Genomic DNA, 16,969 nt, shown 5'->3' on the forward strand with positions numbered 1-16,969 from the left:
TTATTAATATTACTATATATTGTATGATATATGCCTAATCAATTGTACAGATGTCATTTTACCAGCCTTCTCATTACTTCTCAAAAACAGACAAAACTATGAACTTCTAACTACTTTTTTTTCTTAAACTCCTTTTAATGTCAGAGAACTTGATTTGATTTCATGTAAAAGTTTACTTCTAGAGAAACAAAAGTAAAATAAAGTAACTTGGTCTCTCAATAGTATAAAATAATCGGAAAACAGACAAAAAATGTGTATTGACTTATTGCTGCTTTACATACGGAGTGAAAACCAGCCTGAAGGTTTGATATGTAGGACACAGTGACATCTAGCGGAATTCAGACATACTGCAGTCATCTGGATATCACCCAGTGATTTTTTGAACATTGAAATAAAAGCCAGTGGGTGTGAGAAACAGTGAAAGGTCTGCTGTTTAATTCATATCCACTAGGTGTCCTACTCATTACACCTCGGGTCTCTGGACAGAAATGACCAGATCAAACACAGTTTATGAAGCGAAACTGTGGCAGAAGCTTTGATACAGAATCATTTAATGTGGATACTCCTTGATGAGCTGGACTCTCACAGTTTGAAGGTTTGTTTGTCTAACCAGGTGATTAACAGCTGAGGATCCAGCACAATTCTGACTTCTGTCAACTACAGAAATACTCAGATGACTCTGTAGTTGTTGGGTGTGTCAGAGATGGACAAGAGGCTGAGGACAGAGAGCTGGTGGGCTGTTTATTGCCATGGTGTGGAAACACTCATCTCATCTGGAATGTAAACAAAACAAGGGGATGATTGTAGATTTCAGGAGGAATGTGGTTAGATCAAACCCTATGTTCGTCATGGGAGAATAAGTGAATGTGGTCGAAGGATATAAATACCTTAATGTTCATCTGGACAACAGACTGGACTTTAGACACAACAGGGACAAAGCAGACTGGACTTCTAAAGGAAGCTAAGATCCTTCAAGCTTTGCTGCAAGTTGCTGCAGATCTTCAATCTTCAACAAGATCTTCAATGTTGATGAGAACATCATCTCTTCTGCTGTCATCTGCCAGGGCAGCAGCATCAGAACAGAAAACTAAAAAGACTCAACAGCCTGATAAAGAAGGCTGGTTCTGCCCTGGAGACAACTGTGGAACCTCGGAGTTGGAAAGGAAAATAATGTTCCTGATACAATATCAATAGGCTAAATCTAAAACACCGGGCAGTCCACCACTCTGACATTTTTATTTTTTTTTAGTTTGAATACATTTTATTTTTATTATAAGTACAGTTCAGTAGTTACAAAACGAAGCATCTGCCATAAGGATACAGCAAAACATAGAGTGTTCAGCTCACAAGACAGGATTTGTACATCATATGTGGAATGGAATGATCATTATAGCTGGTTCAGAGAAGGAGAGAGCCCAAGCTCCACTCTCACTGTGAATCTCTCATCTTTACCCAGAAAACAGAGATAAGGTCAAAAGTCAAAGCAGTTGGTCAGTGATTTCATCATCCAACGAGTTTGCTTTGACCCCACTTCCAAACCCCCAAAAAGGATAGCTTCTCACTTTTCAATGTCTCACCTTTGTTATTATTTAGATGTTGAATATCCTCTTCTATAAAATTGAAAGTATGGTCAATTGTGGTCTGCAGAAATCATTTCAATGTAGCTGCAAAGAAAACATTGGCAGGGCAAAAATCTTCTCAGGCTGGTATCCAAGTTCAGAAAGTCACCCGGCAGAAAGCAGTAACAGGTCTATGCTGTAGGTCAGAAAGGGATTAGCATACAAAAAAAAAATAAAATAAAAAATCTGAGGAACCATAGTCACATACAGTATAGATGTTGATCAAACTAAAAAAAAAAGAAAAAAAAAGAAGTATTATATTTGGACTATACATACCGCATTAGACTATTTTTTTTCTCTGGGTTTTTTTTTCCCTCTGGGTTCACAAAAAAATGACAGAAACATTTCACAATGCCAAGGGACACACAAACACACGCTCATTTTAGTTAATTAGCTAGTTTTGTACTGTATAGGTTGGATTTATAATACTATCACAGTGCAAAATACTTCTGAGAATCCAAACAAATGAAAGAAATCAGAAAGGATAAGTCCCTCTATGCATTACGGATCTGTATATATGGGGGCACAGGAGACGATTGTCATCTTTTTCCTTTTTTCTCATTTTTTTCTCTCTTTTTTGATCAGTAAATGGACAAGGCATTAATGTACAGTACATATAAAAGTTCAAAATAAAGTCAACCCTACATCCTACAGTCTAGCACAGTTACATAGCTTTGAAGTAGCAATAACAGATGACTTGTAATCTAAGGCTATACACATTGTCTTTTTCCAGTTTTATGCTAATTTTTTTCTCATCTTAAAGTAAATACATCAAACCATTTTCAGTAGTCAGTAACACTGTGCAACAATGATTGGTGGCAGTATTATACAAACATCTGCAACACTACAGTCCTCCAGGTTAGACATGAGAGATGAAGCAAAAGGGATGTAGGGGTTCAATGAAAGAAAACTGTTCTTGCTCTTTTTGTTTTTTTGATTTTTCTTTTTTAATTCTTCCGTTTCGAACTTGAGAAGAACGGCGGCCGTTTGATTCTACGGCCAATAAACTATTGTCACTCCTCTACTTTCCCTCATCGCAAACATTTTAAATGTCGACTTTGTCGTGCTGCTGTCTGTCTTTCTATTTACATCAAGCACCAGACCTGCATTGAAAACTAAAGAAAACAATTGAAAAGAACAGGTTTTGTAGTGGGATGAAGGCCTGGTTATGGAGTGTTGAATTTATAGCAGTTTGAAAGTTACTTCTTCTCCAATACTCACTAACACCACCGCCATCAAAAGCCAACCAGTCATACCTCCATTAACAAATAATTTCTGGGAAGAACCATGCTGCAGGTTGAGAAAAAGGACTATGTCTGTAGTTAATCTTCAGCATGAATGATGTGAGACATAAACAGGGAGTCATGGTAGCTGAAAGGTGAAGCGCGAGGCGCTAGTTTGACAGGAATGTGCTTGGTCTCAGTCAACAGTCTGCTAAAGTTTAGTTTCTATTCAGCAGTAGAATACATTCTACCAAGTACAACAGGATAATCTTTACTTTACAGGAAAAGGAAACAGATTTCATTAAGTTTTTAATACTTCAGTCCAAGTTATAAAATATTTTTTCTAGCTCCAGGAATGTGTCGGTAATGTCAGGGCTAGTTTACAGGAAGTCATCTTCAGACAGGTAGTTTCATCCAAAGAAAAGAAAGAAGACCTGAAGGAAAACAGAAGCAATGCGTATAGGACAACAAAGACAAGATGCATTCAGACCACAGGAAACACAAAGGAAGGTTGCCATCGTCTTGATAAGTGTGCGAGGATGCTTGCAAAAGTCATTAGGTCCAACTCGCAAATTCAAACACCGTCTTAGACGTCCCATTTAAAAGTTCTCACTTTCCATTCCCTCTGACGGTAGTAGTTTTCTTTTTTTCTTTTAAATCATCTTAAATAAAGTCTCTGTTATAGTGTTTTCCTTCATTTAACCTTTATCCTCCTTCATCTCATCATCATCTTCATCGTCGTCATTGTATGTCATCGCTGAGCCTTGCTCAGGTGGAAGTTGTTAGTCTTTGTTTCCAGCATGGGCGTCCACCCCCTTAGGCTCACCCAGGTTATGGTTGTTAGGGTGGTTAAGGTCGTTGTTAAGCTGGTTGGACTCGAGGGTCAATACGGGGTCATGGATGATGGGCTGGTCCTCCTCTCCTAGCCACAGATGTGCTGCAGCCAATGAGAGAACAAGAGGCAGATTAGCATGGTGACTAACAGACTCAAGCAAACTCTTTAGCACTGAAGTTACATTTGTGAATGTCAACTTTTGCAGTCAACTTGGATCTTTAAACATGAGTTTTACATTTCACCTGTAAAATGGAATGTGTCGGTCTGTAAACTACTAGTCAGTTGACATTGGAAATTGAAATTGGGCCAAAATTAAAGGGGAAGTTCACCATTTCATAACAACTCTACTCTCAAAACAAAAATGTGGTCTATCTTTTGTAAAGCACTGAACACGATTAGGAGGTATGGGTTTCTTTCAGATTTAGATTATATGAGTTGATTCTCTAAGATCATGCATCATGTGAGACCATAAAACTGGTCTGAAAGTTTTAGTGGTTTACCTCTCACAAGGCAATGTAAAAATGACATACACTACGTCCAGGATTTCCTCTCTATTTGGTTTTTTTGGTGTTTGGGCACCCAAACACCAAAACAACCTTTTCTTAATGTTAGAAACTCTCAGGGCTGCTGTTAGAGTTGTTTATAACATTAAGAGTTAGGAACAACTCTTAATGTTTCTAAAATTAAGAGTTTCTTAATGTTAAGAGTTTCTTAACATTAAGAATCTGACCTGGGTAAAGTTTTACCCAGGTCAGATATGGGTATCAGGTCAGATCAGACCAAATGTCTCTGTTCTCTCTGATCCTGTGGGCTCTGTTGCTGCAGCTGTCATTATCCTTATCTGCTGTTTTACCAGTTTTTCTACCTCACACATTCTGACATTTTGTATTATCCCTTAATTATAATTGGGTGCATAAGCCCTTATTCTGTGTCAGGACCTTTCAGTGGATCGAGGCATGTAAAAAATGTGTAGATCAAGGAATAAAGGGTTGATCTGAAAAAGTGCAAAGAAAGAACAACCAGGACTTGTGAAACTCCAACACAGCTCATGTTCTGCACTCTGGTATCTGCATGATTATGAGTAACTTCTCTTCTGATAGAGCCACTGATGCCCATTGCTCTATATTCTAGACATGGCCGCTCAATGCAAGGCGAAGTAGTTTCAGATCTGAAAATTTTCTACATAAGAACTAATTTAAATCCTGAACATTTATTCCAGATGCATTAAATGATTAGTCAGACAGTACATCTCAACTCCCTGTCATTTTATTTGCTTGCGATAGGATTCCTTCTACTTCCTGTAACAATCACCACAGTTTATCAAAGCAAAATCACAGCTTTAATAAACTGCAGCATCCATTGAATAAATCTACTTTTAATTGCAAACAGTGTTTTTTTCATCTTGCTCATAGTAGTGTACAAAGTGACTTCCCGACTTGAAGATAAATTAAATGTCTTCATTCTGAAAACAGAAGCTGGAAATACATTATAGTTATGACACCTGGGGTAGTAGTTTCATACGAGTTACAAGCAACTCGCTTGATTCAATAAACGTGACAAGCAGCATGACAGTGTGTGGAAAGTGAACAGAGTGATTCAATTAAAAAAGAACTAAAAATAAAAATGAAGTATTGTAAAACAACTGGAAATAGATAACTGTTATTACGTCCAGAAGCAACGACCACATTCCACTCGTCCCTCCCACACGCACACACACACACACAAGCACACGCACACACACGTCTGTACTTCCATTCCCTCAGCAACTTATTTGGAAATTATTTTGCAATAAAACACCACCAAGAACATTTGCATGTCACACTCTTTTAAAACTGGCGTTATGAATCTAACAAAATCAAATTAAAGCACAAGTTTATTTGAGCCTCTCTCTATCTCTCTCTCTCCAGTACAGATATGGGTATCAGAATGAACGGAGTTAATAACAAGATAAAACATCTCTGAGACTCAATGCTGAGTAATAACTCTGCGGCCGTCTGTTCACTGAGGAAATGGCTCCAACATGCACTAACTTCCCTCCCCTGTACGACTCTGCTTATGCCTTTAAAATTACTTGGTTAATTAAAGAATTATTTTTTTTTAAAAGTGTCCTTTTGATGTCATTAATATTTGTAGAATAAGTGGGATGTAGCCTATGACTAGAATTATTTTTCCAATTCATTCTGCACACACTATTTATTTCTAGACTGCCATGATGTCATACACAGTTATGGCCACAAGATGGCAAACTAATGCAGTAAATGAGACTGAAGCTTCCCGTAGCTTTCCATGCTCATTCATTTAACACACCTGCCTTCTTTAATGGTTGTTTTGTCACTGCATTACGAAATTGAAAGTTGCACCTCAATGAGAAGTTAATTTAGCTCTTTTAAAAGTCTTCCCTTTACACTGCCAAAATTTTCCATGAGATTGTTGTTTTTTTTGTTGTTTTGTTTTTGTTTTTTTATGTGATGTGCAAAATCTGTCAAAGTCTTAGCAAAAGCAAAGTTTCTTTTTTTCCCCTGAATCTTCAAAAGTATTTTGCTTCTCCCCAAGGGCACTTCCTGCCTGTGACTTCCCTGTAAAGAAACTTCCTGTAACGAGCTCCAGATTAGGGCCCCATATTTGATTTTCACTGTTCATTAACTAAGCCACCTGGAATGTTATTATTTAAGCATGGTGCTCCTTCTCCCCAAACAACTGCCGCTGTGAAGGAGGGGTAAGAGATTTCCTGGCCAACTTTATAGGTTTAGCATAACTTCCCCCCCACCATCACAGTTTTTAATTTCCCTTTCGGGTAGACGGCAGATGCACCTAACAGACACAGAAAACCTGCCTGGCATTCATTTATCACATGAATGCAAGGCTTATCTCTTTGTTTTCATCAAAGTGCCCTGGGGGGGGGCGAGAGAAGATGCAGCGCGCATACATGATGGTTATAAGATGGCAGCGTGATTCAGATAAACATACTTGTCACTGGAAATAATTTACAGCACATGCCACATTCCTATGTAATGACATAAAGGAGCAGGGCGCCCTCATGTGGCATTGTGTGGGATGGCAGATGGCAGGAGAGAGGTGTGGGGATTTTGTGGGAGAGGACCTGGGAAAGCAAAACATATGGTGTGAGGACACCAAGCTCCAGGATCCATCCACTGTTAATACATGTGTCATGCTCAACAGGATGGATAAATGGGATGGAGGAAGGAACAATGGCGTACCACTTCACTCTGAGCCTGTGTGGGAGACAGCATGGGAATAAGGTGGTGGAGATATGTGTGGAAGTGTGAGCGGAAGAAATGCAGTCTCAGAAGGATAACATGGCATCCACTGCAGCTATGTGCATAGAAAAAGAAAAAAAAACATTTAGCGTTTGTTGATATTGAAGCCAGGGTTTGAACACAGGACATATGTCTGATTTATGTCATATTTTTATTTAACCTGAATATCTAAAACTGATTAGTATTTCATCAATTTAGATTGAATGACTCCACATCAGGAGTTTGCAGGTGTGGAAACAGATACATTAACCCCGGTTTGTCAATTTATTTGGTTTTCACTGGATGGATAAAAAAATAATAATAATAAAAAATCCAAGTTTAAACACAACTCCAAAATAAACAAGTAAAGGCTGCTACACTAGGGATACAACTAACTACTCCCACCGGCCCCCCTAAAAAAAAAAAAAATAGGACAATTAATCATTTAATGAAATAATAACACGAAAAATGGCGCATTAAGCAGATTTTTCACTTAACTTAATCATTTTATACAATATTAAGAATACATGAAAATGTGCAAATAAACAAATATTTCATTTTTAAATAAGAAATTGCCTAAAGGGACAACTAGAGCCTTCCTCTAGCATTAACTTTTTTATGTACTGTATGTATGTTAAATACAAAATATACATGGTTTTGCTGAAAGAACAGCAAAAGATAATTTGCTATTATTTCAGCAAATTTTCCTTTATTGAGCCTACAACAATTAATCAAACATTAAATTAGTTGGTCATTATTCCTATTATAATTAATCACAATTAATTTGATTAATCATTTCAGCTTTAGTCTGACCCCTAAATATCATAAACTCTGATATACACAAACATTGCAAATATGAAGGCAATAAGATGAACGCTAACATTAGTAGCATTCAGCAGTTCTTCAGTGTGTTCCAATGCTTTTTCTATGTGGAAACACAGAATGAACTGTGTGTGGTTGAGGAGTTGGGGTGGTTGGGTTTGCTGACATCCCTGCTTTAAGGACACAAACTGTTTTTAGCTTCTCTCCAACTTCCTGCCCTGTCTGCTGGCTTCCTTGGTTTCCATATTTTCCAATGATCTAAAATAAATCTCTGAACATCTGTAGTTACAGATAAACTCTAATCACACTCCAATACAACAGAATCATAACAAGTATTTTTGTCTTTTTTTCTAGTTCAAATATTTGAGTACACTTAAAGAAAGCAGAGCGAATATAGAAGCCTTAGCTCTATAAATATGAATATTAGCAATATAAATAGATAACTGACTGTAGATAAAAGTGTAATAGGTCCACTTATACCAAGACATTTTCTTTTCATTTTTTTAAGTGAAAAATAAGCCAGTGGAACCATTAAAAAAAGCAACAAAAAAAAAAAAAAAACTTTTTTTTTTTTAACCATGGTAAAGAATTCTTAACTCAAAGAATTCTAGTGAGTGTATTTATGCTGAGATGTTCTTTATAAGTTGGTTTAGTTTTATTTTAAGCATACAAAAATATTTGAGCTAGAAACCAGACCATAAATTTCTGGTAAGATTTTGTCTTTGTAGTGCAGCGTCCCCAGTATGGACTTAAAAAGTACCATTTTGTCCTTATGTGAAAATAAAATGTTTAAATTCACACAAAAGTGTCAGTCAAAATATCAAACAGCACAGAAAAATGACAGAAAAGATCAAGCCTTGCCTCATCTGGACATGAGGTGTTAGAAACTCATGAAAGACCTGTGTGAACTTTGTCCATGCTGCTGGTGTTGCTCATGGCTGCTTTGTTCCTTCTCACAGGCATCTGGGCTCGACACTCGCAAAAAACTGTTGTTCTTGGCAAAGCCCCGGCTCATTGTACAGCCCAGCATTTATAAATATGTAAATATGAGCAGCATTAGGCATAACACAGGCTGCTTGTATACACTGAGGAGGAGCGGCGAGGAAGTGAGCGCACCCCTCGCTCCCCACTTCCCAAAATTGTATTTTTAGATGGTTTTAATGAATACAGGATGTTTATAGTTACCATTCCCTGTGATTCGCACAAAAGACTAGAAAAATCCACATCCATACCGCCAGCCCACCCCTCCTCTTTCACCCATCCCACCCCCCATCCCTTAAAGCATTACTAAAGAAGAAGAGGTGAGGAAGAATAAAAAAAAAAGAAGAAATTTGTGGTAAAACGCAGCAGGATTATTGTGCTCTGAGTCTGCTTTCAGCTCAGATCCTTATTAGACAAACACAGCGTGGTTAAGGTGCAAAAAAAAGTGAGGAAAACTCCCGCGCACCGGTGAGGAGTGTGTGTGGCGCGATGAGCCACGTGCAGAAAGAGAGACGACGAGATCTGCAAAGAGAAGGTTCCTCAAGAAGCCGCTTCAAGGCATGCCGCAATTTGTGTGTTACGCCTGCTCTTTAAAGATGCCAAAATAATACAAAAGCCGAATCAATACGCACGAGAAGTGAGCAGAGAAGGTTAGCTGTTTTCTGCTGCCTGTGATAATTTGCTTTTTTTTGTTTTGTTTTGTTGTTTTTTTCCTGTTTTTTTTTTCTGGTCTTTGATGACTCTGTGTCAACCTGTTTTATTTTTATAAACTCGGTTTTTGTTGTGCTGCAAACTCTCGGGGACTAGTGTGAGGTGATACCTATGACAAGATGATTTGATTCAGAGCAAAAGAGAGAGACAGAGACTGGAAAAGAAGGCAAAATATATATAAAAAAAGAATGATTGCAGTTGGGGGGAATTACAATGAAGTCAATGTTAGTGGCCTCTTCCTATCTTTCGCTGTCTGTCTCCAAAACTATTTCTGAGGCTAAAAGATTGCCGGCTTGATAATACCTCCGCTGAGCAATTTAAGCCCAAACACTCTGATGCTACAATCTGTCTTCTCTGCCTGATAGCGCTTTTCTCTCCTCTTCTCTCCAAATTACTTTCTTTCATATCTAATTATATTTGCTAATGATCTTATAAGAGAATAATGGAATGTGCTTGATCTATTACCTTTTTTTTTCAATACATAAATACAATGCGGGGGGAAATGACTATTGGAGACAGGAGGAAATGTTTTTTTTATGTTTTGCATGAGAGGGAAAATGAAGCTGAGAGCTGCAGGGTCATTAATGGGTGATGAACGCAGAGGTCATCTCTCACATTCCCTTTGACATTTTTCTCATCTGACGTGCAGAGACAATCACAAGCTCATCCTCGCTCTCACTTCTTCTGCCGTGCTTCACTTTCTCTGCTCTAATCTTTCAGATATTTACCTCAAATCTCCTTGATTCTGTGATTGAGACAGAGCCTGGTGAGGTACCATTTGTTTATTCCTTGGTGGGGTTTTTTCTTGTCAAAAATGTGGATAATGTAGTAAGAGATGCCAATTTTTTGAATTAAATCTACAATCACTGACCAAGGCATCCATCTCTTGGAGCTGCCTAATAATCCATGCAGGATTGCTGGGGAGGCGGAGTACGCCCTGGACAGAGCACTCGTCCATCACCGAGCAACAGAGAACTATAACCACGCACACAAGCACACATGTACGCGTGTGCATGCACGCGCATATGCACACATGCACACACACACAAAACTGAGGGCAATTTAGAGAGGTAAATTAACCTTAACATGCCTTTTTCTGAGCTGTGGGAGTATGGAGGATTCAAACTCAGAGCCTCCTTGCTGCAAGGCACCAGCCAGCGACTAACAGCAATGCCACTCTGACTAAGACAGCAAAGAACAAAATTCAATAGCTAGAACGTTAATATGGATGGGATTGGTCCAACACCAAACCAGAGACAATGATGAGAGGAAAAGCTGGTCAAGGATCTAACTTAATGCCTCTCAGCTGCACTCTGACTCCCAGAAGTCCAAGCCCCCATGTGGTCAATGGATCATGCTGCTTCCAGTCGGCACATGAGCCAACAGAGCCCATTCCAAGGTCAGAGGTGATAAAATAACGCTAGATTAGTTTAAACCGTGAGGTTTTGTTTTGTTTATTTCTCTTTCAGCAGGTGTAGAGGCAGATTTCTACACTGTTGGCTAATTCTCTCTTCAGTCTTTCTTTCCTCTACGCTTATCTCCTTCTTTCCCTTTAAAACTGTTCCCAACCATTCTTCTTTCTTTCTGTGTCTATTACATTTGAAATAAACCCAAAGCAGTATCACATAAATTTTTATATATATGTTAAGTGGAGCATCATGGAGAAAACCGTACTATTCCACTTGTGAAAGTAAATTGTTGGGCCTCATGTTGACACTCAGACAACGATTCCACACTTATGGACAAAACACACATTAAAAAAAAAAAAAAAAAACTATTTAACTCAAAACTATTGGAGTGGTTGTTGTAATAAATTGACCAAAGCTCCTCTTTCCATTGGGCCGGGTCAAAGCAGGTACTCAGAGAGAACACATGTACTAGTGCCAAAGTCACTACTAATGGTGGTGGATAAGAGAGCTGTGGTACTCAGTAAGCTCTAGAAACATTTAAGACCTGGTGAAAATCATTTGTATTCCCATATTCTGGTGAATTGGACAAGGTGACCACATGCAAACCCAAAGTGTGACCATCAAACTCTTATAAGTGCTGTCAATGCTGCCTAATGCATCCATGAGGCGACTTGAAATTTATCCTGTCTGTCGGGTTCAGACTGTATCTCTATTGCAAAATTTATAATGACATCCATGGCATTATTAATACCTAGTCCATGTTAGACCTGTCATTGTTTTTTGTCTAAGTGCTCTAAGTTGGGGTAACCCAGGAAACCTGTTTATCAAAAGAAAAAATGTTATTGTAAAATCATACAAGAAAGAAATATTTTGTTACTTTTTCCTCTTTGACCCTCTCTTTCTTTTTGTTGCCAAACTTTGTCCCATTCTCTATTTTACTTGAATCCTTGTCCCTCTCTCCATCCCCTCTCCTCTCTTCTCTTGCTCTCCACAGGCCGCAGGACAAACCAGGCTGTGACAGGCACTCTAAACCCCCTGCATTAATGGAAGGAAATGGCATTCGATCCCTGTTTGATCTCCTAATCATTTCTGCTGAAATGATAATTAGTGCTTTTCCAATCCTCCCACAGAGGATGGAGAAAGGGGAGGAGGGGGTGATCTGGGAGGGAGTAAATGTATAAACATTTAAAGGAAAATCCTTCGGCTTTTCAGAGTCCCAAACGACGCCTCTGTCACGGAGTCGGGCATCTTCTAAGCCAACAAGTGCTGTCCTGTGATGCGGATATCTCATCCTTTCACACGCAGAGAGGGGATATACTGTACACAGCGACATACACTCAGAAACAGAGAGAGACGTGGGGCCTGGCGACTGCTGTCTGTGATTCTTTTCAGCTGACATAATCCTGATTGATTCGTTCAGCAGATAAAAACTGGGTCCACTTCTGGCCTTTTACTGGGGAAGAGCGGGTGGGGGGCAGAACATAATACAGCCTTTTATTCAGCAACAATGTAGCATAATGGCAATGGAATGTGCAGGGGAAAAAAGGTCACATCTTAAATGTTTCTGACACTTTGTCCTTAGAAACAGGCTGAAGTCAAGTTTAAAAAGGTCTAAAAAATATCTCTAATTTTAATGTTAAGTTTCTGCGGTTCCACAGATAGTTCCTCATCTTATTTCATTTTATTCTTATTATTTTTTTCTGCCTGTATGTATACTGGCAACTTCTTCAGCTCTGTAATAAACTATCATTCCCGCTCATTCTTTCCCTGTAAAGGAAGCTTTTGTTTGACGGGCATGAATAGGTGAGGTCATCTCCACTCGCTTTTTGTCCTTTTCTGTTGCTGTTTGGGAAGCTTTGTGTTTACATACACTGACATCCTTCCCACGTTTTTCTGCAATACACACAAGGCTGTCGGGGACAGTGGTGGAGCTGTGCATTGTGTCCTTGGCTCTAATGGAACAATTTTCGTCTTCCACATGAAGAAACAAAAAACGGGCCTAACAGCACACCTGCTGTGTAATATTTGACTTTCACTCAATTCTTTTGCCAGTCCAGTTCTATAAATAAACCAACAAAGGCATAAGTAAGATACAGGAAGTCTGATACTGTGATATTTTACTTGGCTAAGATTAGGATGAGGTGGGTGTGGAGGTCTAAGCTCATAACAGCACATTAGTGTGTGTGATTACACATCATTGTACATAAATTGTTAAGAATTTCCCAGCTTTGGCTTTCGTTTGCCTAGCAGAAACTGAGTGCATTTTAATTACATTGTCAGTAGCTGGTCGATGTCAGCGGAGGTTCTGCTGCCCTGAGAGACACTGTCTTCTCACATAACCAAAGAAAAAACTGTTTAACTACTTCATTTATCAGGATTATTAAGATTTTAATAAATATATCTATAAAATGGAGGTACAAGTTATTTTCAACCTTGAGAAAACTAAGAATTGCTTTTCGCTGAGATAAAGTTTTATAAAGTATGTAAACTTTTGTTTTGAACTACATTTACTGATATGTAAAATAAGCCATTCAGGATTTTATTGCTACAGAAAAAAACAACAAAAAAAATCATGGAAAGGCCTCAAACATCACACGTGATGTATTTACCAATAACACTACTTCTTTTCTTGTTTCGTACAAGTGGTGGAACCAGTAGATTCTAGTAGTTTCACAAAGTGTTAACCAAGTTCCAGCTTTGGTAAAAATGAACATCTTGCTGCTACTGACGGTTTTCAGAAGACAAAAAGAGAAAGGAGGCAACGGCATTGATAATAAACTGTTCAATTACGTGACACCCTGTCATGGCACGTGCGCTCAAATTCAATTTCAGTCATTGATAAGCTGGCCAATTTTGCCACATGATGCAAATGTCCTGGCCACCATCTCTTGCTGTTGCTTGCCTGTGATGGCGGTGATAATGGAAGCCCGAACATCAAAACGGAGACGGTCTCTCTGCGCATCAACGGGGGTAAAATTGGAGGCCCTAATCAGCCAGCCGCGGCCATCGCGCCACAAGCGGACAGCGTTCTCTGCACCGGTGTGGTGGCTCCCTGTGACATATCTGGTTACTAATACAATGTGGCACGGAGCCAGATGGGAGATGGAGAGGAAGAACCAGTCTGTGGATCTTCCAGTAAATGTGTCCCCCGAACCCTCCATTTGACTGCTGGAGAGGAGGAGGGGATACAAAGGGAATATGATGACACATTATGGAGGAACTATGTAGTTCACAAAGGGAGGAGAGAATGAACTAGAGAAAGAGTACCAAATAGGACGATATTATATAGGGCAAAATGCATATATAGGGCAACAGTAAGTGTGCCTCTTTGTTAAACTCTAATATTTCTATTTAAGGACAGGCATAGGCAGGAGAATAAAGAATGAGTGGAATAATAATTCTTAACCTCAAATAAAAAGACAGAGTATTTTCATAAATATAGGTTGTGTGGGCTGATTTCCCTTCATATTGCCTTTAATTCTGAACTATCATTGGTTATGCTAGGAGAAGAATCATTTAAATATAGCGATAAGCTACAGTGAAACAACCAGAGGAGCGCCATGCTGGTCTGAAACACACAGAGATAAAAAGATGCTGATAGTGAGACGTAAAGAAGTCAAATCTCTGCAGAGGGGGATTAATGTGACACTCAGGAAGACAGACAGGAAAATAATCGCAACTCAGCAACACAGCTATCAGAGTTATTTATGATCCCAGAGAACCTGTCACTGGTTCCCAGAGTTTCTTTTTTTTTTTTTTTTGTGGTATGGAGGGAATTGTCCCAAATGTCCCGAATAAATAAATGACAGCAGTTTAGAATGTGACGATAGAGACGGCTGTGAGGGCTGGGTGGCTTCCTTGAGTCGGCACTAAGGAGGAGGAGATAGGATCCTTGTGAACAAGTGCAACATATGCATCAATTTGGCACACCAAGCTGCAGGCACTTGCCATATGTTAAAGCCCTTGTAGACATGACTGTCATGGAAGCTGAAAGAGTTCCCAGCTACCTCTCACTCCCAGTGTTACCTGGAGCAGGCTACGTCTGGTTTGTGCTGCTTGACTGATCAGTCTTTAAATGGTTTCTGTGGGTTGGTTTGTGAGAAACACAAATAGTAGGAAGAAAATAATACATAGCATTCATGGCTTCACTCTTTGGCTTTGTGACAAAGTGCCCTTCTAGAAGTAGTCATCAGAAGATGGCATTAGTGTCTGTGCTGCTGCTATGGTTAGCATTGCGGTAGCACTTTAGGCCAGAATAGCTTTGCTGACAGGCTAACTCCTTTTAGCACACCATAACAATTATCTTTTCCAACATCAAATCAGATTATTTTCTGAAGAAAAGGTGAAACTCCACCGCTGCTGCGGCTGTTGATGTGTGTCAGATTTATGGGCGTATTGGAAACATGAGAGTACAGAGGTTCCCGAGGGACCAAATTTTATCACCATTTTTTTCCTTTTTTTTTTTTTTTTTTTGATGGTTGAAACTGTTGCATATAAATAAATGTAGTTAATGGCGTTACAATTTTTAACGCTTTAAAATGTGTGGCAATGAAATTAATTAATCACATTTATTATGCTAAAGTCCAGGCTCTGCCAAGTAGCTTTACTTGCAAATTCTAACTTGTAGTTTGTGTTAACAAGCAATTACAGAGGTGCTCATAATAAAGTGGCTGGTAAATATAAACCATGCATGTAGCTGGGAATTATTTAATATTTAACATAATTTTCAACATGACCACCAGACAACGGTAACCTTAGAAAACTATTGCTTTCAGAGTTTTTCTCTCTGACATGTGAATGATGATAGGTATATTAAACTGTTTCCTGATTTATCATCTGAAAATGACAACTATATCTTGGAATTTATCTATGTTTTCATATTTCATCTATTTTGTTACTTATCAGGTTAGTGATAAGTATGCAGCTTACACTGCAATGATGAGTTACTAGTTAAACACATTCGAAGGCATTTGGACTGTGAAAAGAAAAAACGTAACATTTTCCTATTGTTTCACATGCTTCTGTTTTTTTTCAGCCACAGATGTACTTTAGATGAAGATGCACTTTACAGCAGTTTAGCATTGCTAATAAACCATGTGTCTCATTTCTCTGTCTCTCTTCCTAGAAACTCTCTAAACAAATGCATTCACATCAGCACTTCAGCGCTCCTTGATGTAAAGAGGGGGGAAAAAAAAGACAGAATAAAAAATCTAGAACACCTGGCTTCTCTTTAACATGGTTTCATAGGCTTTCAGCAGTCTCTGATGATTCAACAGTTGCTGCTACAAACATCTGCTCGGTGCTCTGTGCAGATCTCAATTAAGCCTCTCGTCGGCAGCCACGCAGTGCCTTATTTATGATATTTTTTTTAACATGCCAAACAAGGGATAAAGGCCAAAAGGTCTGAGAAATCCCACTTAAAGAGGACATAATGAGGCAGAGAGACAGACATGAGAGGAGGTTGGAGGTGCTGGCATGAGATTTAAAATAACAGGCATTCTTGCCAACACTGGCAGCACTTTTAAGAAAATGAGAGAGGGGAGGAGGGAGGCTGGAGGGGGAAGAGCATCAACAACAAACACTGACAATGAGCAGCCCGAAGCCCTCCCTCATCTGTTCCTTTCCTTTCCCCCCATCTTCTGTTTTTGAAAAGGCATAAGAAAGAGACGATGAAGAAGGACTGAGTGTTGATATGATTATGTAAATGTAAACAAGATTTCCTGCCGACTGGAAGCCGTTCCTCTTTTTCTCTCTTTCTGACCCGTTCTCCTTGCAAATCTTCCATTTAAGACAAATTCCCCAGGGGAGGCCGCTCTGCCGTTACTTAACGGGATAATTATGATATACGAAACCTTTCCAAGATCGCCCCTCTTACCCCCACCTCCCCATCCCCACGTCTTCCTCCAACTCAACACACACACACACACACACACACACACACACACACACACACACACACACACACACACACACACACACACACACACACACGCCCTTCTTCTTTTCCCCATATCTTAGCTTTCTTCCTGAATCACACTTTCCATTTCTCTTTTTCTGTTTTTCACCCTGTCTTTCATCCGCTGTCCTCTGTCTCTCCTGGACAGCAGTGCTG

The 16,969-nt window shown here is 39.2% G+C and overlaps 1 protein-coding gene across 7 annotated transcripts in view; it reads right to left on the reverse strand.

The window, feature by feature from the left end:
- Nucleotides 1-1,244: 1,244 nt before the first annotated feature.
- znf536 (zinc finger protein 536) overlaps nucleotides 1,245-16,969 on the reverse strand; it is a 234,300-nt gene continuing 218,575 nt past the window's right edge. For all 7 annotated transcript variants that reach the window (XM_055060098.1, XM_055060101.1, XM_055060097.1 and 4 more), the window contains one exon: nucleotides 1,245-3,779. In XM_055060098.1, coding sequence (XP_054916073.1) covers nucleotides 3,625-3,779 — 155 coding nt within the window. In that variant the 3' untranslated portion in view covers nucleotides 1,245-3,624. The remainder of the gene's footprint in view (nucleotides 3,780-16,969) is intronic.

The sequence above is a fragment of the Poeciliopsis prolifica genome, unplaced genomic scaffold (genome assembly GCF_027474105.1).
Source record: "Poeciliopsis prolifica strain line A6 unplaced genomic scaffold, Auburn_PproV2 SCAFFOLD057, whole genome shotgun sequence".
Classification (NCBI taxonomy): Eukaryota; Metazoa; Chordata; class Actinopteri; order Cyprinodontiformes; family Poeciliidae; genus Poeciliopsis; species Poeciliopsis prolifica.